The 24,947-nt window shown below is 40.7% G+C and overlaps 1 protein-coding gene across 1 annotated transcript in view; it reads right to left on the bottom strand.

Moving 5' to 3' along the window:
• The window catches only part of CELSR1 (cadherin EGF LAG seven-pass G-type receptor 1), a 162,355-nt gene that overhangs the window by 65,160 nt on the left and 72,248 nt on the right, over window positions 1-24,947 (bottom strand). The window contains exons 3-5 of the mRNA XM_030462972.1: window positions 8,898-9,120; window positions 4,599-4,714; window positions 1,498-1,586 (exon numbers count right to left, since the gene is read on the bottom strand). Of these exons, the coding sequence (XP_030318832.1) occupies window positions 1,498-1,586; window positions 4,599-4,714; window positions 8,898-9,120 (428 nt within the window). The remainder of the gene's footprint in view (window positions 1-1,497; window positions 1,587-4,598; window positions 4,715-8,897; window positions 9,121-24,947) is intronic.

Raw genomic sequence — 24,947 nt, forward strand, 5'->3', positions numbered from 1 at the left:
TCTTCTTGCCTTTTAAAGAGTGTCCTGGGGCTGCTTGGGCCCCTTATCTGCTTGGCAGCGCTTCAGCAAGCTGCTCCAGTGGCTTCCCTCAGGGCTGTGCCCTCCCCTCCTTGTCAGCTGAGGAGTTTGAGAGCTGGAGAGTCCCTCTGCTGCCTCAGAAAGTGCCACTTACTCTGCTAAAGTGATTCACTAAGAAATATGTGGACTTTGGAAACACAGCATGCTGCAGTTTGTAAGGAAGGGCCTCACAGTGTCCATAGATCCACTCATGATGACACCAAGTTTTGCTTCTATTTCTCTATATTCTGGATTGTAGAGTTATATTACAAACAAAATTTATTTAATAAGTTTTAGATTTTTTTTATAATATAAAAAAATCATTAAAAAGGCTTTTATTTACTCAGTAGAATGTCCTTAGGCTAGGAGACCCTATCTAGGAGTCCAAAGAAAATTTTAATCCTTCCATTCAAACTGCCACACAAATTGTGATGAAAGGATGCAGTGATGAGAAATAAAGAACTTGCTGATCATATTAATCCTTCATCTTCCATTCAGCTTCCTACACCAGTATCCTGTTTCCTTTTTAACAGCTGACAATGCTCCTCTATTTCCTTATGTGATTCCCCATAATGCTATCATGTCAGACTTAAAAGCAACACTTCCCAGTAACTAAACAAGTTCTCTAATTTTTGTTACAGAATATAGAGGAGCTGAGACATCTATCTGTAAACAGTGACACTGTACACCCTAAAAGCCCACTGTCTGATTCATGGTCAGCTTGCACAGAGCCCCTGTCTTTGATTAACTCCAAGTGAACCTGCTCTTGAGAGTAACCAAGGCACAGCTGTGGGATAGGGACCACAGAGCCCACCTCCGACTGCCAGGGACTGTGTGCAACAAAGCTTTTTGCATTTCTCTTGCGTCCCTTTTTACATAGTTGACAAAAAATTGATTTAAGAAGATTGATTCCTGAGAAGTATCAGCCATTTAATAACCAAGTTTTCCAAACCACAGAAGCTTGTGCTAGCTAAACTGGTCATTTAACACAAAGAAAGATAGTTTTAGGGGAGACTTTTGCTTTGCTTCAGAAAATTCTGCAATAGTGATTTGTAGTTATAACACTGAAGGCTCCTGCACTGCACAAACCTTTAAAAAGAGCCAAAGCAGTGGATCAGTTGTTTTAGATACACTGACACTTTGGAGGGTTTAAAGAACTGAAAACTAAAACCTTTCCAAGTACCTGAAGGTTTCCCTGGTAGTCCTTCTGAAGAGGACATGTTAGGTTTGATTTTGCCTTCCTGAGACAAAACTCAAAAGCCCTCTGAGTGAATTTTTGTTCCAGGAAAGGTGAGCAAGATCAGTACCTTCTGTGCACAGCTGTAGCAATGTACCTGGTTAAGTAAATAAAATTCAGGTCACCTGAATACATCAGGTCAGAGCAAGATGGCCTTTATTACTTTACAAATACCAGGGTTATCACCAATGCTGGTGTCTTACCTTATTGTAGTACTGGACCTGGACTGAGTGCCACTGCCCATCGCTGACCCCTCCCAGAATGAATGGTGCCACCGTAGTGGTTGTTTCCCCTGCAAGGGCAGGCAGAAGGGAAAAATTAAGTTATCACTGCAAACCTCACTCTGCACTAAACCAAACACAGAGAGACACTCATCTGGCACAGGATGCAGTTATCTTACTTCACCATGGAGGAATCCAAGTTTTTATCCTGTGAGGCAGTAAGTATCCCCATTTTCCTTGAATTATTTTGGTGTGCAAACAAAAAAAAAGGCTTCTGGCACATTTGGATGAGTTATGATTTTTTTTATTATGCTTCTGCAGTGCATGGTAGCAGATGTATTAGGTAGATACACATATTGCTGAAGTGGTCAACTGAGGAAAAAAAATACATTAATTTTCTGCATTTCTGCCAAAAGCAGCAATTTGAGGTTTTTTTAATATGATGATGAGTATCGTCCTGAGGTCTTTTGTCAGAAAAGAGAAGCCAACTCATCATCAGAGCTGAGAAAGTGAAATACTTAAGTACTTTGGTGTAAACCCCATAGATGGTAACCTTGGTCGCAGCACATTTTACCAGAGATTAATGAAATTATTGGCAGCCTTTCAGTATTTAAATTTGAAAGCAAGTCCTTGCCATTGCAACTGGAAAACCGAAACTTTTAAGTCAGGTCTGAGTCAGCAGAACCAGCTCAGTAACCAGGCATATCTGTTCTAAGGTAGCAGCAAAATAAACATTTGTGTTGAAAGTACATAAAAGGCCTGGCACAGAGAAGGGATTGCTTGGTTTTGACTTTCCTTACCTTTCCCTTTATTTAACAGTTGGAAAATTCTACATACTAAACCACAGGAAATATAACTCCCTCCCAAAAGCTAACAATATTCACAGTATTGTTGAGTTTAAAATGTACTTTCTACTCTCTATTTGCAACAAATACTTTAGCCTGTGTGAGGTGTAATTCCTGTGTCCCTTATGCTCCTGTAACTCCCATCCTATATCCTTTTTGTTAGTTAAACAATACATATTTCAGCTTAGCACATTACCTTGGTATCTTGCTGTGATGTTTTTTATCATTTAGTGATAAAAAATGTCTGGTAAAAATTAGGTTTCTTATTCAGCTACCTTGTTTCTGCAGAAGAAAGATCAACAGTTTCCAATCTTTTTGCTTTGTTTACTGTGAAAAAGTTGTTGTGACAGGTAAAAGAGATCGGATGCCAAAACCTGTACTGTTCATTAAAAGCCACTTAAAACTATAAAACATAAACTGTTCTCCTTCCAAGCAAAATACCATTTGCCATATACAGGACCAGACCTGCTCTCAAGTGCAGCAGTGCAAATCTAAATTTGGTTTCATGTATTTTAAAGGAGTACCTCCACATTTAAATGCATATAAGTACGAGTAGAATTTATTTTTTCTCATTCATCCTCAGGGTGCCTTCTGAGTGATTTGATTCAAGTTTAGACAGGCGGATCGGATCAGACCTACAGAAGAAAGCACAGCTCTCCAACTGCAGCATGTTCTTTCACTACACTAATCCATTCAAAAGTCTGCCTTAAAATCTAATTTGGATGTCTTTGAGATAATAAACAGGAAATGAAACAGGATATCTTCCACCCAAATATCTCAGATATGCACTTAAGCATTGCTGGTAAATCATTGGGGTCACACAGGATTTACTGCAGGGTCTGATGGCAGTGACTGCAGCAGGCCATAGGCATGCAACACTGATGTGGGCTGCACCTCTGCTTCTACTGCTTTACTACTTGCAGTGTTTCACTTTTCACAAAAAGAAAGTAAGAGTTGACTAGAGCCCACATGTCTATCTTGAATAAGGATAATGGGAAATAACAGGATTATTTCCTGAGTTACATGCTTAGTACAGAGGTACAAATGTCTCACTTGACCTACACATAACCCCACTTGACCTGGATGACAACAGCCCTTCTCAGATATTTGTTTCTGTCTGATGGAAAACATTCCCTAAACCTGTGAAAAAAGGTTGGTCTGCCCTGCTGAGATTCAGTAAAACCACCTAATTCAAAGATCTGCTCCTGCGATGAAGCAGAGGCACAAACAGTCCACCAAGAGCCTCAGCAAGACTGCTTAAGTCCAGGAGGTGATTCCTAGTGGTTTCAAGGTGCTTTAACCATACTGTACAGCTGTGTACCAACAGCTTCACCTGCTACATCTGTCACAACAATCAGCACAGCTGTGCATGAGTTTGGGATGAAATCTGGACTTTTATAACTGGGGAAACACCACTCTGCTGAGACTGGAACCAGTCAGAGTTTGTTCTGATCACACTTCTGTCAGGAAAAACTTTGCCACTGCCAAGGCTGATTTTTTTGAAGGAAACCTCTTCCCTAGGAGAAGGCCATGCTGGCATGGACAGGTGCCACCCTGAGCTCTGCTTGTTAGCCTTCTCCCCAACCACTGAAAGACCCTGCTGTGCCCCAGCACAGAATGCAAATGCCAAAGCCTCTGTTTCTTTTTTTCCTAGACCACCAGAGCAATGAGTGGGAAGCTTACTTGCCCTGTATTACTTGTGGGTTACAGATTCTTCCAAGGGGAGGTGCTTCTAGAGTGCAGTAGTGGATTCCAGTAGCATTGTTTCTCTTCACAAACCCCTAATGAACAGCAGGCTGTTTTCACTTGTCTCTTAGCTTTTACTTTGGCTCATGTATGTTTTAGATAACATTTATGCACCTAGTTTCACTGGTGGCATAGTGTAAAAATGGATAAACATGCAATGTTTATCACCGTGTAATACAATGAAGACTCATTTAAGCAAACACTGGCTCAGAGGCTGACTTTCAGACTAGTGCCAATCTTTTATAGAAGTCATAAACTCTGGCTTTTATAACTGATATGTTGACAAGCTCCTACCTATGACAGCAAGTGTTACCACCATGAACTGCTACAATCTGTAGTACACCTGCATGAGTTGCTAACTATACAATGCCAGCAGTTACTCAATTAAAGAGGCAGCAAACAGCTATATAAAATCATTAAAGTGCACTTTCAAATGGCTTGAGAGGATCTCCTGACTGCAATGAGAAATGCTCACCCGGAGTGACGCCTCACCTGCAGAGAACGTGAGCTGGATCTGTTCCTCAATGATCTCCAAGGCAATGAAGTCATGTTTCTCATTAAAACGCCCATTGTAGAGAAGGAGAGCATTCCTCTCCCTGGTTGCAAACCTAGAATGCAGAGATGGGGGGGTTTGTACTTAATGGCTTATGAATTAAAGACTGATGGCCAAGTATCCCAGAAGAAAAGCAGCATTATAGTTAGCAGAAAAGCAAGCCTTTGCATCTTTCTTCAGACAGAAAATTATAAAATTGAGCCAGCAGCAGGATAAATATATTCTTTCACAATCAACAGAGACAAGTAGAATGGCAATTGCAGACAACCACTCTGCAGAGATCTGCTGCAGATGTTAACCCTCAGAAAGGATAAAGAGAGGCAGATGATGCAGAGTGAGTATCTGACACTCAAACAGCAGCACTTACTACACTTGGCAAACAGTCCAAAAGCTAGAATGCCTTTTCTCATCAAAGGGAGCATACCTGCTGCCTGCTTGCTGTCTAAATGCTACAGAACACAAGGAGAGTCATCTAATGATTATAAAGACCTGATGGAGAGGCAAGAAAGATAAAAGATAAGGAGTTACTTTAATAAAGCCATGCAGACAATCAGGGTTCATCAATCAACAGCTCAGTCAATTGGAGGGAGGGAAAAAACCCAAAACTTAAATGATTCAAGTAAATCAGTGCCCATGAGTGTTTATATGAGTTGGTTTTATTTTTCCTGTGTTTCTAGTATGGGATGTATGACCCCTTTCCTGCAATAAAAGAGGTGACCTCAGTTTTAAAAAAGGCTGGGGTTTTTTGTCAGCACAGAACATTCTGGCACATTTCTGTGTGTTGTCTCTATTTTATATTTTTAAAGTGAATTCTTTGGGGATTCTTTGGGGATTTACACACAGCTTTAATCTATTTAGAAATGCCAAACAAATCTAAATTATTACATTTTGCATAAACAGTATTTTACAAAGATTAATATTATATAAAAAGAGAAAGAGAGAGAAAGCATGGGAATTTCTTATGCTTCCACATGGCAATTTAATTTGATATTGTATCTTGAACTTCAGGAAATATGCCTGATTTAAATTAACCTACTTTTCCTAAAAATAATCAAATACTGAGCACAGCTAATGAAAACTGGATTCCACAGATAGAAGAAATAATTCTTGTGCCTGTCATGTCATGTCTACTAGCAAAAGACTCTCATGCCATGCAACAAAACCTGCATTCAGAAAATGTGAATGCAGCAGTATTTTAGATAAGCAAGGTCTGGTTATTTGAAGTAAAAAATTCAAAACCAAAGAATCCTTTTAAACAAAAGTTTTTTGTCTGACACATATGCTGTGGATCCCACCAAATAGAGACCATTCAGTATGAGAAGCCTGAACTGGAGCTGCATGGAAACGGGAATTTTTATTCCAAAAGTTTTTTTTGTATTTTGAAGGAGAATTAATTGTTCTGGTCCAAAAAAATCAAGTAAAAAGTCTGACATTTCCAATAAAATAGAAACTCAAAAAAAATACCTGTCATAGTTCACAAAAATATTGCATTATTGTCTTTATAACTTTAAAATAGACCTTTATTTCAAAATTTATTTAACATATTGCGAAATAGTATTATGGAAGCAAGAGGTGAACTAAATTAAGACAATACTATTGAAATATTTAAATATTATCGAAACACTGATTTAGTTTTCACTTTTTACCTTCAAGAATTTAATCCAAAGAAATGCAGTTCCTGTAAAACATTTCTCAAGAATGTGCTTTTCAGAGGATAACTGCTTCATAAAAAAATTTTATCAGATCTATCCAGAATATTTATGAGCAAAAGAAATTAGAATAATAGGAGTGATGCATCTTCACTGGGCCAAATACCTAGCTAACATCAAGAATGTTAGTTCTGTTTGAATATATTTTGTTGATATAGTTTCAATTCTCTGCCATAATTTTAATTATTAAAATATTTTTATTGAACTATTCACTTATTAAGCTATTTATTATATTTCTTTACTTTGTGTGTGCTCAGTTCCTTTCTTTGCCACTAGTCACAAGCTTTTTTTATATCATACTAGTAGTTAAAGAACTACAGCTTTTGAACTTGTCTGGTTATCACCAGTTGGGGAAAAGATGCTTGTTCTTAATACAATGGAGATTTTTAATTTCAGGACATTGGAAAGAAAATACACTTTCTTAAAGAGTTTTGAACAATGAGAAAACCTCTTCACTCACAGTGTCTCCTGGAGTGAAGGAGTAGCAAGTGTTGGAAGGAAGCAAGAAAATATATCATGCTGGGAGCAGGAAGGCATGTCTGGTCAGTAACATAAATACATTTTTTAAAAATTTATTTAAAAAAATAGTTATGAGACTGGACAATAAAAACATCCTGCTCTTTGTCAAAAGCAGATCACAAGTCACTTGAGGCTGAGGGGAGCTAAGACAACATGGGATTTTATGAATGCTCCTGAATCACAAAATTTGTAATGGCAAATCATTGTCTAGTCAAACTGTAAATTTTTGCTCATCCTCACATAACATCTTCCACCTGCACTGAAAGATAATAAAAGCCAAAGAATAACAAGTGTAAATAAAAGTGACCATCAAGTATGAAAAGCTATGTGTGAATCATTATCCCAGACAGTGTGGGATAAGCCCCATGATGGTCCTGACTTTTTATAATCACATTGAGTGGACTGAGAAGTGTTTAGCTCATGACTAAATAATTTATCTTGGTTTTAAAGACAATGAGGAAATCCTTATATAAGCACTACCTTGCTACAGTAGTTTGCTGCTTCTCAATAACCCCTGCATAGAGCATTTGAGTCACTTTTACTTTAAGCACGCTACACCTCAAAGATCTTTTCTTGAAAGCCTGAAAACTGATACCAAGTGGCTGTGGGGACAATCCAAGGGTAGTGCAGGTAATTTATGCTGGCAGCCAGCCCAGACTGCTCCTTTGTTTGCACTCACTGTAGGCCTGACAAGTCCAAAAGAGCCTTTTGCTCCTCAGCTCTTCTCTGTGCTTAGATCTGATGCTCTAAAGCAGGCACCTCTCTTCCCTTCCTCTGCTCGTTTGCAAACCATGCCTGCACTCTAATTTCACCAAAATGTCAAGATTCCATAAATTTTCAGACCTTTGGATTAAGGCAGATGAATGATAAAACAGAAAGAAGCTGCCTGGCTCCTGACAGATGTAGAACACCAGGTAGCTGGTGGGTGCTGGATGGGATGTGTGCCTGGTGGTGCCCTTCCTGAGCACTTTCTCTGGTCAGACAACCAAACATGTTTGTTACTGTTGCTGTTGCACCTATCAACAAATCCTGAGGCTTGCCTTTTGAGGTCAGGGCTATCACATTTTGTAGTATTTACTTACAGTCAACCATGAGGGAGAACCAAGGGTCAGTCCTGACCAGCAAATAAACAACAAGAAAGATGCACACCCAAGCCCTCTCTGGAGAGGACACACGTGCACACCTGGAGCTCTGGCTCTGCAGCAGGCCTGTGCTATGGCCTGGGCCAGAAAGTCCTCTCCAGAAGAGGTTTTTTCCCCTGGGATGTGTAAGCCAGTGGAGGAAAGCTCTGGTGCATACAGTGCAGCTGCCACCACCGCTCCTCACACCCCAATAAGTCCTTGAGTGCCCTCATGGGAAAAGTGAGCCAGCCCAGGAAAAGACTGTCCAACATGGGGATCTCAGAGCAGATGGGATGGGGATGATGCCAGTTGGGTCTGGCAGCTCAATGGGACGAGAAGCAGGAGCTGCATGTCAAAGGCCAAGAAGAACAAGGTGAGTAGCTGGGATACTTGGGGTTGTCCCAAGCCCAAGACTGGGAACCAGCAGAGAGCAAGGAGTTGATGAGGACCAGGTTGTGCTCAGCCATGGCCTGAGGAGACCAGGTACTCTCACAGGATGGGAAATAGGAGAGGGAAAGAGCACTCCCAAACAAGCACCATGAACTAGCAGCTTGTACAAGAAAGTCAGGAGGCCACAGGGTCAACTAGAAAAACACCTGACATGCTTGAGAGGCAGCAAACCCACCACCCACCCTGGCTCCTCTCCAGCTGAGGGCTGCTGAGAGTCACCTTTCCCTGCGCCATCGCCCTGTGCTGCAGCAGGGGAAGGTTATTTAGTGCCTCAGTGGAATCCTCAACAGGGCAGAAATCAAATGCTTTCAAACAACACAACTGCACCTTGTTCACAGGAGTCACCTCTACATGTAGGTAATTCAGTTGGTGACAACAAACACCCCTCAAGCTCAACCAGAGGCCACAACGCACCAAGCCCTTCCCCACTGGGACTTACATGAGGGAGACGGTGAAATGGAAGCGCTGGCGCAGGCCCTTGAAGGTGATAAAGGACTGCGAGGGGAAGCTCCTGGTGGTCATCTCACAGTATGGCCGCTCGTACTCGCCTGGGGGACACTCACACTTGAAGCCCCCAATGAGCAGGTTCACGCAGGTTCCTCCGTTCTTACACACCCCTGGAGCACAGCGGCCAGAGCGAGAGTTCACCTCGCAGTAGTCTCCTGCAAGGGGAGAAGCAGATGTCAGGGAAAGTAACACCCCAGCAGCAAGCTGTGACACTCAGCTACCCAAGGGTTTTTGCTCAAGGTTATGTTGCTTCCAAACTTCTGCACCTGACCTCCTTTGCAATCAAGGTCTGAGCCTGTAATTGCAGGGGGTAAGGTGCTGCATCGGTTTTCAAGTCTTAATTTTTAAGGGGGTGGAGGATATGATTTTGCTGAATGATCCTCTAGCAAATACCCAGCAAAGCTGCCCCCAGTTTTCAGATTCCTTGTCTTATTCCAGACCAAGTGATAAATATAAAGTTGGTGACAGATGGATCTATATGGGAGGAGGTAACACCACTAGTTAAAAACTCACACACTCCCTGTCAACCAAAATACATGTAAATAGTTCTGGCATTTCACTATGAGTTGGAAACTGTGTAAACAGGTAAATGTTTGCACTTTGCCTGGAGTGGAATTTGGCTTTGCTGCCCATAGCAGCATCAGGGCATTGGCTCAGCTCAGAACAATGCTCACAAAATGAAGGAAGAATAAGTAAGATGCCCATGACACACCTATGTGTGTCACAGACTTCCACTTTTTCCAAGTAACCTGCAGGTGACAAGCATTTTCTGAACCCTCCCGAGATGGGCACAGAAAATGTCCACAGAAGTCATAGATTTTGTGTACTACTCACTGAACCAGTTTTCCCCCCAAACGCTTCACCTTTATTCATCTCAGAAGTCTGTATTAAGATGTGTTAAATGCAATAATAAACAATCAAGTGTCTTGCTTTGTACATATACCATAATTTTTCATGCTTTTGCCCAAAACCTGAGTGAATCACAATTATTAAAAAACCAGTTGTAGAGAGTATATTCACTTTAAAAAATCTGCTGCAGTTGGGACAAAAGCAGCTGCTAAATTAATCATTGTACAGAAACTTAAAACTATGTGAGTTAATTAGCTAACATTTTTATTTTGGCGTGTGTCTTCCTAAGGTATGAAACATGTTCAGATCCTGCACATAAAACTCTCCAGAGAAACTGAAGATGGCATTTGTAGTTATTTTACCTGGTAACAATATCTGTCAAATAATGGAGAGCAAAACTACTCGACACAGGCAGCTGAAAGTATGAACACATTTGCAACAGTTTGATATTTGCATGATCAAGCACAGTTAAAATTGTGCAAATACATTTCTGGAGGAAAGTAAAAGCAGCAGGAGCTGTGGGCAGTGACTCACAAACAAAGGCAAATTAAAACAAAGTTTTTCTGCAGCCGCTGCCCCCACAGCTCTGCTCCCACGAGTTCCCACGCTGCAGCCGCCCCGGCTGGGCAGCAGGATGCAGCTGGCACAGTTGCTGCATCCAGAGCTGGATCTCCACCTCTGTTCTGTGCCGGGCTGCAAACAGCAATGGTGTGCAGCTGGTTAGCCACTGCCCTTGAGGAAGCTATCCCTGAGCCATGGTGAGGTACATGGCCAGGCTGTTTTGGGTCTCCAGCTTTGTTGCCTTTCTGCTCTCCCATCAACAGCATGTGCCTTTCAAACAGGTACAATGTACACTAGCAAAACAGAGGAGCAATACAAGAGTCCTGTGATCACATCTCATCCATGTGGGCTCAGCTCTGGAGGACAGACAGACCGACCTCCAGTCCTGCTCTGTGCTCCACACAATGAGGAGAGCCATCCTATGACTGCTTCTCAATTAATGCTTATGATGTCTCCTGGAGACCAATATACTGGGGCATTTCAGTATATTTTAAAATGATTTAACACAAAGTACAGGGGAGCTAAACACACTTCTCTATAATAATAATTCTCATAGTTAACAAACTATGTTAATAACAAACTAAGTTAATAAACTTTCCCTGTCATACCAGACAAAATGTAAGCCAAAACCTCAGAAGTAATAAACTATATAGACAAATGTTCAGTTCCAAGCCTGTTCCTAGGGCCTTTCTCATTCAGAACTGATACTCCTATATTCTCACTTTAAAATATTAAGATGAAATGCTATGAAAAACACTAGACAATATCTTTCTGTTTCTTTTTATCATCTGTAAGTACCAGGCAAGAGTATGTGCATTTACCTTCCTCGATACTTTAAAATGCTCTACAATATGTTTGTTTGGAGAGATGTTGTATGTATCAGCAAAGAGAGAAAGTTCCCTCACTGCATTGGCTGTGTCAAACAAAGCACACTCACACATCAGCTGCTATGGGGGGACTCTATAGAAAGCACTTCTTGATGATTGCACAAGCACAGCCAATCCTTAACAGACAAACATCTTCCATACCAAAAATTAAAAAAAAAACCACCACAACTAACTGGAGAAACACAGGTTTGTCACTTTAAAAAAACAGTGGAGTATTTTGTGCAATAAGTCTCCCAAGTCAGAAAGGAATGTAATCTTCAAGGCTTTCTGAAACCAGAATGATATATTTGGCTAAAGCAAATAACACACAGGATTGAATACACAAGAAGAGAAAGGAGTGAGCTACAAGGAGAGATTCCTGGCACTACAACATGCTGTGGGAATGCCATGGCAATATAGAGGCGAAATGTAACAGCCGAAGCGTAAAGTCACTGATGGTTCTGTTTTAAACCTGGGATATAACAAGAATATATAGACTGTTTAGCTACCTATACAGGCATAAAACTATTTGTGAGAAAAGAAGGCTTGCAGAAAATGTCTATGCAATCATGCTTTTTACTGCTTTTCATTATAATGCTTAAAGAGGCCATTAAAAAAAATGTAGTTCAACTTTGAATAAGATCCTTTGTCCTACATTCATTCAGCTGTAGAATCACTGATGTCCCAGTTACTAAAATTATTCTGAATTATCCTTAGTCTGTAATGTAAATGAGAACTGCACTTCATGCATATTCTTTGATGTTGAATTTTCATATTTTATGTATATTTACCAAAATATATTAAAGCAGTGGGTTTGAAATCTCTATAGTAACTCCAAGGCATCACTGTGTGTCAAGGCACAAAGGTCTACCAAGAAACTTGATAAATCCCAACTTACCCTATCTTTCCCAAAGTAAAAAATGTGCTTGAAATTATTTAAAACATGGTGGTTTTGGCTTTATGAAGTATCCATCAGAGCAACTTTTCAAAGCAGGCCTTTGATCAGGAGCATATAGCCCCCTTTGGCTACACAACACACCTCTGTGCAGCTCTTGGGTTTGTCACTTCCAAGGGTGGCCACCTCATCCGGAATACAGCGCTGTCCCACAGCACTGCCAGGCAGAAGCTTTGAGGCACGGCCTGAAATGCATCCTCAAAATCCAAACTGGAGCCTGCATGGATTTGAAGGATGGTTGCCTGCTGGAGTCAAAAGGCCCTAAGGGAAGAGCTACTTGAGGAGCTGAAAAAGAAGGATCTGCTTCCGCCAGCCTTTGGGATGAAAAGCGCCTATGTGCCTTCTCATAAAAGGTTGGAGGGCTGGGATGGGCTGAGAGAGGGGATGTCTCACAGTCTGGTGGGAAAAAATAGTGCAGAAGGAGAGAGAGCTGCTGTGTAGTAAGGGCCTGGAAGGGCTTGGTTGATAAGAGCACAGCTGAGATAGGCACAGCACACAGCCTGGGGTGGGTCTGCAATGCTGGCCATGCTGTGAGGGCTCACTCCCTCCCCCAGCCTGTGGAACTCCCCTTCACTCCTCATGGCATTGTTCCCTTTGCTAGTAAAATTTCATTTTCTGCACTGACCAACATTTAGGAAACACTTTAGAAATGTATGTATCACAACTCTGTGAAATCCAAGCAGGAGATGTGAAGTTTAATCTCTCGAGCTGCTAAATCTAAAACACGCACTGAGAGATAACACGGGCCACAGCTGCCTCTTATCTACCAGAAGATTCCTGGGCTTTGAAGAAATTCTGACCCTAGACAGCAAACGGATTACTGGTACAGGACAGTAGCTGATCTTATATGCTCTCAGTTAATACTGATGACTCTTAAAGATACGAGTCCTGTGGCTTTTACACAGCCCTTTATGTAATGCTTTCTCATTTTAAAGCCTTTGAGATCATAACATGATAGTTGCTTTTGACACTGCTTTCTACTCTTGGCCATCATAGATCTCTTTTTCATTTTTAGGAGTAATTTTACAAAGATGTTAATCACAAAACTTCTACGAATTTAAGTGAGGACACCCTGATATTAGGTGTAACATAAGCAGAAAAGGCAAAGCAAAGGACTGGCTAGAAGATTTGGTCTTTCTCTGACCTATTCCAAGCAATGGAAAAGCTTAATGAATAAAGAATAAACGATGGCAAAAAAGTAAAAAGAAATAAAAATAAGCTATCTGAAAAAATAAGAAAAATAATCTCACAATTGCACATGCCTTGTGAGGTAAACATTGTGGGCTTCCAGTAGCACACTGGAATGCATCAATGAGCTGGTCTTTGCAGAATCTAGTTTTGTTGGTGAGTTGCTTGACTTTACAAGGACAGACAGTGTGTAAAAATTGGCAAGCTCACTGAAAACAACATGATGGCACTGGAACAAACACAGAATCATTCTATACATCTATTTACTGTAATGTGTTTCCACAATTCTCCTATTTAGGGACTGGTCCTAAAAAATCTGTACTGCTCTCTGATTGTTTTCAACTATATATACAATCTATACTTAGATGAAGCAGCAGCCCTGCACTAACATTTTTATTTTCTTTTTCCCATTTTCTTTAGAACCATATTAATTTTTCACCATATTAATACCATACTACATACATACCATATTAATACCGTATTAATTTTCAACCATATTAATTTTTCTGTTAATTGTTTGACCTGAAGAGATTCTTCTCTCCTTTCCTCCATCCTGACATTTGCTCTAGATACATATTAATCTTGTTGTAGTTGCTTCAGCAGAACAGAAAGTTCTGTAGTTGCTTCACCAGAAAGAAGCTGATTTAAGCAGCCAGCAGAAAATGACATACTTTAAAGCGGAAAGGAGAAACAACCAGAAACTGGGCAAAAGGAGAAACAAGAAATAGGGTCTCTAAATTCTTCAAAGAATACCCATTGACTTACAGCTCTAATAAGGAGCCAACTATAATTAAAAATGTATTTTCTGTCCGGCACATTATAGGAAGAGCAATCCTCCTTTTCCTCTAGTTACCTTAAATGACAATCAGCACAAAAGTGGTCAGTGCACTAAGCAATAAGAAGGTTGTTAAAAACAAGTTAGCTGCAGAATCAGTCTGAAAATCTCTTCTGGGACAAGAGATAAGGAGGTTGGAATCCAACACACTCGGTTTAGGAGGGGTTTCACCATAGTCTAGGCTGAGTGGGAGTTGCCATAGTTCCCCTCCTTTGCCCAAACCCACTGCTCTTTCCTTCCCCTCCCTTGTGTTGGCATTCATATAATCCTGTTGTTGAATGTTTGGGGAACGAAGATGGCAAAACATCATTCAATTCTTTTTTGTAGTGTTAGTGATCTTCTGATTAGGTCCCTCTAGGATTGATGGGATGAACAGCACAGCAGGCACAAGGGCAGGAGGCAGGACCATGCACCCAGGAATAAGAAAGAAGGAGTGATTTGATAAAGGTTCAACTGTTATGCAAATACAGATGTAAGCCTTTCTAGATGCCTAATTTTGGTGAACTGAATCAACACCTTCAGTAGATACCCACTTCTCTCCACTAACTGTGCAGGGCTATACTGCAGGAAAAATTGCCTAAAACATAGCTGCAAGTCAAGTAATTCAAGTGAATATTGGGTTTTGCCTATAAAGGGAGATTCATCTCTTCAATGGCTCTGTGGTGCATGAGTCTACCCTCAGAAGCAAAGGGGAGAAGTCAGCCTTACCTTCTGTTAGCTGCTCCAGATTTAACAAGATGTATTCGCAAGAGAGTAATCTGAATTTAAAGCACTAAGCAAAATAACAACAAAAACATTCCTCTCACACTGTATATTGCCAAGGAGCTCTCTGAGATGACAGATAGAGAATGGTCGTATAATAAGATACTCAGGAAATCACTGTTTTATCCCTGGGCATAAGCACTACGGGCTGAGCCAGTGGGAAGAGAGGGTGCAGAACTACTGGTGCTTTCTCATCTGTGTATCATCCTTCTCCTTTACTACCACCCTTCTCTCTTCTCCATGCCTTTTTCCACAAAGTTGCCCCCAGGCACCCCTGATAATTCACAGATCAGATTTCCAAAAATCATGCGACTGGGCTGAATAAAGGTCATGAGATCTTTAATCATGAGATGCTTCAAAATAATGAACATGGGAGGCTTTTTATATTCTTTTACTTGACTCTGAAGCTGCGTGTGGCATCTGCTGGCCCCAAGGCATGTGAGAGCTCATGGTGGTCAAATTCTAGCCTGAAACACATGACTGAAACCAGCTGCTCTGAAGGATCTTCCATCTGCTCCCAACCCAACAAGAAGATGCTACCTGACCATTCCCAGCTCTTCTTCACATCAAGGGAAGCATCTGTATCCTGGTCCTGCAAGCTCCTGAGAGGAGAAGGAGCACAACGCAAAACTCCGCTGGCCAAACAGGCAAGGGAATGCCCAGGACCCCATCCCACCTCCAGATCCTTGCCCACTGGCAACCAACCACTTTACAGAAGTAAGAGAGGGAAAGCTCAGGTCTCTATCTCTCCAGCTGCTTCAGGGTGTGCCCACTGATGCATTGCACATGCAGAGCAGCCACTGAAAGGGTACCCTGCCCCTTGCCAGTCCAAAATAAGGCGCAAAATCCTACACCCAGGACCAGCATTAGCAAAGATGTTCCTCTTCTCCTTACTCCCTCCCCTTTCTGGTCAGAAAACAAAGCAAAACAAAAGACAGCAGAGATGGGAGGGTGGGTGGGTGGATGGATGAATGATTTGGGATTTAGGGTATTTTTTTGGTGGTTTTCCATTTAAATGAAGAGGAATAACTGGGTAAAAAAAAAAAAAAAAAAAAAAAAGGGAGAGAGAGACAATACTGAGGAGGATTAGTGAAATTTGGGGCACATCTGTTGGAGAAATGAATTAGTCTGTGGATTCCATAAATAATGAGTATGTTCTCAAGATGATCGATGCTGCACTTGAATGGTCACTGGACCTTGTCCTCTCATGCCGCTTCCAGCAGTGCTGCACAAACAGAGCACAAAGTCACGAGTGAGTCTTTAATATTAATACCTGTGGCCTCTTCCTCATATATTCATTGAGGAACAAAAATACTCAGTCATACAACGTGCCTGGCTTCTCCCTGCTGCTGGCTTCCACAGCATTGGACATAATCACCTCCAGGCTTCAGAAGGAAACGTTGAGGAAAGGCACTTTTTTGTTGTGTGTTAGATGTGGTGAAGAAGAAAAAGAAAGAAAACATCCATGCCTTCAGCCTGCCACAGCTGCCTATTAACAATTCTTGCTCAATGGGATCTAATGGCTAATTTGATAATGTCTTAATTTTTACTCTGGGCTCATTTTACAGCTATCTCTAAGCTCTGTAAATTACTGAATCATTGTTGTAATCTACAGTGCCCTCAAAGGGTGTCATCTCCCTCTGCATTTGACCTGTAAGTTGAAGTTTTAGAGATATTTTAGGCTTCTGTCTGACCCAGGCCTATACACAGCACAAATCCACACTGAGAAAATAAAACACTCAGAATTTCCAGTTCATACTGAACTCTGTGGCAGGTTTATATGTTGGACAATTTATCATAATGCAATTTGCACTTACTTGGAGTAAGATATGGTGATAAAGCAGTGCTTTCCAAAAACCTAAGCTTTATCTCTGAATGTATTTATCTCTATAATGGGGGAAAACATGACTGTAGATGTCAAAGATAAAACCCAAATTAGATTATGTCGCTGTGTCTGCAATTTGCATTGTGCCTTACTTGGAATAAATCTCTCCCTAAAAATCCCACCTTAAAACCAATAAGGAACCTGGAGGTGTAAAAGCAGGACACACCTCTGCAAAGCATACTTATATTACAGAGGAATATCCCTCTCTCCATTTATTTTTAAGAGCTGCAATCACTCTTTACTGTTACTATATATACATCTGGTAATTTACTTTTTCCCTCTTCTCTCTGTTCCCCTTGACTCATCTCCAGGAGTGTTACCCTTGGAGGTGCACACAGGAGGAACTGAAAGCTGGAGCAGCCACCATGGCTTGCAAGATGTGTTCCCTTTGGGACAGCCTTGGCAGTCTGGTCCATATTTGCATCCCTGCAGGCACTTCAGGGATAGCTACCCAGGGAATCACCTGCCTTCCCACCTCCTTCCCTGGGCAGCAGTGAGAAGGAAAAGAAAGGAGAAAGGAAAGGAGAAAGGAAAGGAGAAAGGAAAGGAGAAAGGAAAGGAGAAAGGAAAGGAGAAAGGAAAAGAGAAAGGAAAGGAAAGGAAAGGAAAGGAAAGGAAAGGAAAGGAAAGGAAAGGAAAGGAAAGGAAAGGAAAGGAAAGGAAAGGAAAGGAAAGGAAAGGAAAGGAAAGGAAAGGAAAGGAAAGGAAAGGAAAGGAAAGACAAAGAAAGGGAAGGAAAGGAAAGGAAAGGCAAGGGAAGGAAAGAAAAGGAAAGGAAAGGAAAGGAAAGGAAAGGAAAGGAAAGGAAAGGAAAGGAAAGGAAAGGAAAGGAAAGGAAAGATAAAGAAGAGAGAAGAGAAGAGAAGAGAAGAGAAGAGAAGAGAAGAGAAGAGAAGAGAAGAGAAGAGAAGAGAAGAGAAGAGAAGAGAAGAGAAGAGAAGAGAAGAGAAGAGAAGAGAAAGCACTCATAGACTCGGTGTGCCTCTGCTCAGAATATAAAAAACACAGGTTCATCACACAAAGCTCCAATTTTTCCTAGGCAGTGTTAAATTCCCAGAACTGTTTTTCCACAAGTGATCGTGGCCCCACACTGGCCTTTTCAAAATACAAACTATTTATGTGACTGAGGAAAGCAAGCAAGGTGTGGTGGCTGTGTGTGCAGTAACATCTTTTATCAACAGGAACTCAGGATCTGGAAAACCAAACGTGCTTTCAGGCACTGTCAGGCACCCCACTCACTTTCTGCCTGTTTCCCCTAAGCTGTTTTCCACACAGGAGGACTCCAAAGGGATGCAGCTCCTGCTCCCAAATTCATAGGGGAGGGCAAGTCTCTAGCACTTGTTTTTGAGCAAATTAGCATCTTGTAACAGTTGAAAAAGGGAACCTACTTGCAAATAACTGACCTCAGAAAGAAAGGCAGAAAGAAAAGGTCTCAGGAGTATGGGGAAAATGAGTTCATGGTCTCCCTTTCTGAGGCAAACGTCACTGTTTTCTCTATAAGTGTTCAGGCTTTATTCCACTGAAATCCTCTTTCGTTTTCTCCATGTAGCCATTATAGACTTGGATGTTTCAGCTCAGAGCAAGAGACAAAGGACAGAAGAAACCATCTGTCCTGGTCCCCAGCAGCCTCCTGGGATTAACTACACAAGCAGTTAACTCCACACACTTCCATTAAAGGATGACTCTGCATTTTGTATTTTCCATAAAACAGAACTTTTCACTGGAAAATCTCACTCTCACATTTTCTGCATGATCCTAAACTACAGTAAAAAAGATGGCACTTAGAAACCCTCAAACCAAGTCATGCTCTTTAACATCCTAGGTGGTCCCAGAAGCTCTGGTGGAAAGAAGCATAATGGCTTACTAGTGAGAAGAATTTTAGAGTAGCCATAAGATATTAATAAAGCAACTGAAAACATGCTTAAAATAATCTACTACTGTAATTACATCTTAGGATGCTAGGATTTCAGAGCTTTCCACTTTTCTTTTAGATGAGAACTGTTAGCTCAAAAGAAAGCTATACTTTAAAGTACTGTATAACTTTATTATGGATCATATGATTTCAGAGGTTTGTCTTGAGGGAGGAGGTAAATTTGGCATCAGCAATCTGATGCTCATCAAATTTCCTCTGTTATACATTGAAGAGAAATTTTGAAAAAATAAAAAATACCTCTTTGCTTGTCAAATTAAACCGATTAGGGTCAAAAATATAATCCCATAATCTTATGCTTTAGTAGTCTTAAAAATAATTTCTACACAGGTCAGTAAACATAAACTGAAAACAAAAAGCCACTTCATCAGTGAAGCTGAATTTTTTAGATGACTCTTTAAAAAGGCATTGGATTGTCTCACACAACTCACACAGAAAATCTCAAAATTATTTATTTTTTTTAAATCAAAGAATAGCTGGAAATGAAAAAGACACATTTAAAAAAATTTTTAAACACATCAAAAACAAATCCAGCCAGCTCCCACAATTTGTACTCCCATTACGACAGTTAAGTAGATAAAAATTCAGCCTTTGCGTAAGTATAGTTTCATTTTAAGGCTGCTTTAAATGGTTACAGTCTTGTTAGAGTTCATATACTTTACTGTACCATCTAGGTTGTTAATAATTTCATTATTAACAGAATCTCCAGCTCATCTCCATAATAATATTTGTTACAAATGCACATCAGCATGTTGACCCCTTGGAAGCTGGGTGGCCCTGTCTAATTAAAATATATTTTCTAAATACTATATTAGAATATGCTGTATAGTAGCTCTCATATGCTATGGAGAATTTGAGAAGAAGGCTGAAGTAATGTATCTTCATCTTTTTTTTTAGAAACTGTAGAAAATTTGAGCCCATGACTGCTAAGGAAGTTGTGATTTGAGGGCACCGTACAGTGTGGGCTACAGAACAAAACCTGCCCCAGGAGGAGCAGGGTCTGGGATGCAGGCACTGAACCATGATGCTCTAAACAAAAGAACATTTGCAACAACAATGAAGTCGTGGTTCCCACCACGCTCTGCACAACTGTATTGCAGAACTGTAATTATCTTGATGTTCAAGGCCAAGTGCTTCAGTCTGGTGCTCAACTGCCGAACCTTTCAATCATTACAACACAAAGAACAGGCACACAAGAAACTACTTTATACCTTTTTCTTCCCAAACAGGACATTATCCTGATACACTCATCTCTGCACCCAACTGGCTTTCCTGCCACCTTCCTGATGTTTATTTACTAATAAAATAAAAATGTCTAACTTGGGAATTATGTATTTCTCATCATTCAGGCTTACTGAATTGTAAGGGGGCTTCCCATTTTTTCCCCCAGTTTTGCATTTACAGCCAGGAGGAAAGGATCCCTGTTATCTTATTCCTTGGAAGTTGATTTACTTTTTTGTCTGGAAGAACTAAAATATAATTCCAGCCTTCCTGGTATTTCTTTTTTTAGCTTTCGTCTCTGATTTTCTGTGAAACAGCATAACATCAGGCATTTGGGAAAAAATACTGTCTCTGTTATATCTTCCTTACAGATAATTCCAAGGAAGTGGTAGGGTTTTTTCTCCCTCTTTCTCTTCTCATTTTCCTCTGACTTGTTTTCAGTAAGAAAAAACAACAAATGCACATATCCATTGGCAAAAAAAGCCCAACAAAACACTTAAAGGGTTGTATAATATGTGGGCTATTTTGACACTTAGCAAGTATATGTTTTGATGCATTAGAATGCATTTGTGTGGCTTATATACAATTTAAAATTTTATCCAGCTAACCTAGCTGACACCCCAAGTCCTACATTATACAAGGCACAACTTGGCTAAATAAATCAAAACACAATCTAAACTATGGTCACAAAGAAGTTGGCCATTGTTTAATAAACTGCTATTTAAAATATTTTTATTAAAAAACCCCTCAGCATTTTTATTTTCTTTCAGATCAATGTTCTGCAAAGTATACATATGCTCACAATTATGATAGCGTGTGGGAACTTAGCCACGCCATTTAGGAGTGGCTTTATGTGTACTTAAAAATTATAATATCAAGTAACTCCACTTAGTATAATTGTGCTCCACCTTCTACTTTTTTCATGTTATACCTATGAAGATAAGCAAATGCATTCTAACAAAGGTTTTCAAAAAGCCTGGGAGAACTGCAACTCCCACTTGTGTGTGATAACCAAAATCCCATCAATATAAAATCAGAAGTACAAGTCAGCAGCTGAAAAGTTGTACAAGTCAAACTGCTGAAAGTCAAAAAGGAATATGTGTACAACAGGTGAAAGACAATACAAGAGATTTCAAGTAGCACAAAGGGAATCCTAAATCTTGACTGGTCTGTTGTTAACCAGAATGCCAACAGAGAACTTGAGGTGCACAAAACTTATCTTTCTCACATTGAACACCGCTAACTGATAAGCTCATACTTGTAGGACATTTTCTTGCCAAGAGGTGAGAAGGAGAGGTCAGGTGCCAGAGGTATGTATGCCAGGTTAGCAGTCTGCCTAGCTCAGGTAAAGCCAGGTGCCTGACAGCATACATGAGATTAATTTGGCACAGCTTCAGAGTCAAATGTGTTATTTTCACATCAGAGATTTAACAAGATGTGACTTTAACAAAAGAAACTGAAGCCAACATTAGCCATGGCAGGAAGTTGGACTAGATGATCTTCAAAGGTCCCTTCCAACTCAAACTCTCCTATGACCCTACAAATATACCTGGAATTAGGGCTCCATATTAAAAACCTCCTCTGTGGTAGAGCCAGGGCAGCGCTTGTGTCAATAGTGTCAGTGTAGTGTGTGCTCACAGGGCTCTTCTCTCTGCAACCTCCTTGACTTCATACCACACAGCCCACAAGTAAGAACCCAACTTCTCCCCATGTTGTAATGCAATCTAACAGACATCAAGGGCTTTATAGCAATTCGGTGTAGAAATTGTAAGCACTGTAATTGTAAGCACTGAACCATCATCAAACACATTATTGCCCAAGTTCATATAATGCTACTTGAATTTATCAACAAAAGGAGAGAAAGTGTTAAAGCATCAGTGACACACTCTGAAGGTGACAAGCAAGGGGAATGGGAAATGAAGAGATCAGGCCAGCCACACAGACACCTCAAGGAAAAGCCAAAAAAGATAAGCTGTAATCAGTAAGGGTGATTTCCTAGACCTATACTTGAGTTGAATTTCTAAGGTAGCTTCTGAAGCCAGGGCTAGGTGATTAAACTCGTATGTGATCTGCTGCTTGTTTTTACAAAGCACTGTGGGAGCATCAGGAAAACAACAGAAGTCTTGTTAAACAGTTCAAGAACAAATTAAAAAGAGCAAACACAGCATTAAGTCTGTAGCTAGGTTTCCACATGACAGCAGAGGACTTTGATCAGTGCAAGCATTTCCACAGGCAAGGAGGGTAAGACACAAGGTTCCAGAAGAGGCAGATGAACCCCCCCAGCACCATTCACCTTCAGTTCAGCTGAATCAAAGATCGTCTCACATGCAGCATCTTGGGGTGGGGGCAAGGGATCTTTCATACATGACTGGGAGAACTTTTGAACTTTAAACAGTAGCTGGTTTATGCTCATCAGGATGAGGGTAATGCAATAAAACTCTGTTTATGTTTAGGAAAAGGCACAGCAGATTGATGTGAAGGCTGCAGGCCATTTACAGAATTTCAGAATTAAACTGTCAACAAAAACACCACAGTAATCCAATTAGAAAACGCTTTTTGCATCCTGACAGGTGAGCATAGGTTGAAGATTAGCTGAAAGATATTTCCTCCAGATAAAAACCCATCTACAGAAGTGGGTAGAATTCTTCAGTGAGTCCTGTGAACCTGACAGAAACTCCACATTTCCAACATTCACCTCCTGTGACTTGGTAACTTGGACAGAAATATAATCAACAGAAATATGACAACATTTAAAAGTTTAATAGGCTTCAGGTAACTTTACTGTATTTTTATTGTTTCAGTTATCTTCTGGAGCAAGCAGGAATGCAGTTGTGGTATCTGGGCTATAGCCTCTGGTCCAAACCAGCATCACTGGTTCCAGCCATAAGAGTGTGGCACGCTGACCTCATTCCTGCATGCATTAACAGAGAGCCTTGCCACAAAAAAACCCATGCATAATAAATCTCTGAATTAAATAGAGCAGGCAAGTGGGCACACAAGCTTCTGCTGAGAGTCTGTGTCAGGAAAGAAGTGTCTTTCACAAGGATCCCTCCCAGGTTTCCAACAGTGGGCAGTCCAGAAATAGTGCAAAAGAGCTGCCTCAGCTGCTCTGGACTTGCTGCTGACAGCTTTTGTGGAACCTGGAAGAGACGAAAATGCTGTGCTTCAGCTTCCCATCCCCTTGTTTGGGGGGGGACAAAGGGGTGTCTCAAAGGCTTCCTTTGTTGTTAGTAACTCCTCCAGACTCCATAGCAATCCTTAAAGGAAAAGTGTTTTGTACAGGTACAGCTTGTAATGACCTGAAGTCATAGTTCTCTAACAATGTATATACCTCAAAAGCAAGAATTTTGCCAGCTGATACCTCTTAGTCTGAATATCCAAAACCAATACTTATTTTTAGGAATTCATGACACAAAAGGGACATCATGCTAAAAGGAGAGAGAGAAAAGTAAATAATCACAACTGACTGCTGTGCTATTCAAATGGAGCATGTACTCCTCAAAATGCAGTGGAAGACTTATTATCCATGGCTAATTGCAAAGAATAGGTTGTATGGATTCCTTATATATTTAGATACCAAGTCAGATCATGAGATGACATCTGGGGTTCATTGCTTTTTGGCATGGCTAAATGCAGTGGTCATAAGGGGAAACTTCAAAGCACTGAGAGCACAATTTATGAGATGCTATGTCTCACAGTACATAGCTGAGTGATGAAGATCATAAAGGGAGAAAAGGATAGGCTTTTCCAGCTTTTGCACCAGTCATGCTCTGAAAAATGTTTGGAGGAGTTAAGCTCTTCTCTGGACCATCAATTGCACTACTTTCAGGGTCTTTGCCAGCAGCCAAAATGCTGCAAAGTCCCAGGGGGACTGGAAGGGGCCACAGGGCAGGAGGAAACTGAAGTACTGGTCTGTACAAAACTACTGCCAACCACAGGGACACAGCTTGCCAGATCTACACCAATGGAGATGCCTCCTTAGTCAGTAAAGGCAGAAGAGGGCCTTCCTCACAAAAAATTCATGCTGCTAAGACAGAGAAAGTTGAAGACTGATGGAAAAGACTGTACTGGGATGCCTGTGCAGAGAACAAAACTAAGGACTACTAATCGTGATGATAAGAGTACTAATCTTATAAGCAAAACCAAACAAAACAAACATAAAACAAAAGCATGGCATAGCACTGCTGAAAAAGAAGAAAAAATTCCAGACTTACAAGGTTATACAGACTTTCACTGGGGTGCAACCAGATTTCTTCCAGTACTGCCACACAGAAGCTGCAAGGAAAGGCAACCAAGTATGCTCGTCTAAAGCACCAAGAGACAAAGTTATTGAAGGCTGACAGTCAGCATTCAACTTCTGCCTCATCCAGACTCAGCAAAAAAAATTCATAAAAAATTGTTTAGACTTGCATCAATGGGGAAAGATAATTCTGAAAATGGTGCAAATCACACAGCACTCTTATACTGTAATTAAACTCTTGAAAATGAATGTACTATTTTTAACAGTATTAGACCCTGACACTATTTTATACGTTTATTATGGAAGTGAATCTGGAATCCTGCAGCAGGGTAACTTTGAAGACTAAGGGACACTGATGCAAAAGATTTTAGTGCCTTTCACTGCATTGCCTTAAGAATTGAATTGGGCATCAGACAGATGACCCACAAAGACGTCCTATACTGTAGACAATATCTCTGTATTTGTGGCAGTTTTGGTGAATGACAGAATTTCTTATCCGGTGTTTTGTGGCAAAGACAAACTTGGTCACAGCTGTTTGGAAGTTTCAAAGCTGTCGGAAAAGCCCCAAGATGCTGTGAGGACAATCTGCGTTCAGCATTGCCTTTGCAAAACCCTGGCCTTTCCTAAGTTAAAACAAGGAGTTAAAGATACAGTAAGGAACTAAAAGAATTGAATGAAGGTTTGCTGCAG

The sequence above is a fragment of the Calypte anna genome, chromosome 1 (assembly GCF_003957555.1).
Source record: "Calypte anna isolate BGI_N300 chromosome 1, bCalAnn1_v1.p, whole genome shotgun sequence".
Lineage (NCBI taxonomy): Eukaryota > Metazoa > Chordata > Aves > Apodiformes > Trochilidae > Calypte > Calypte anna.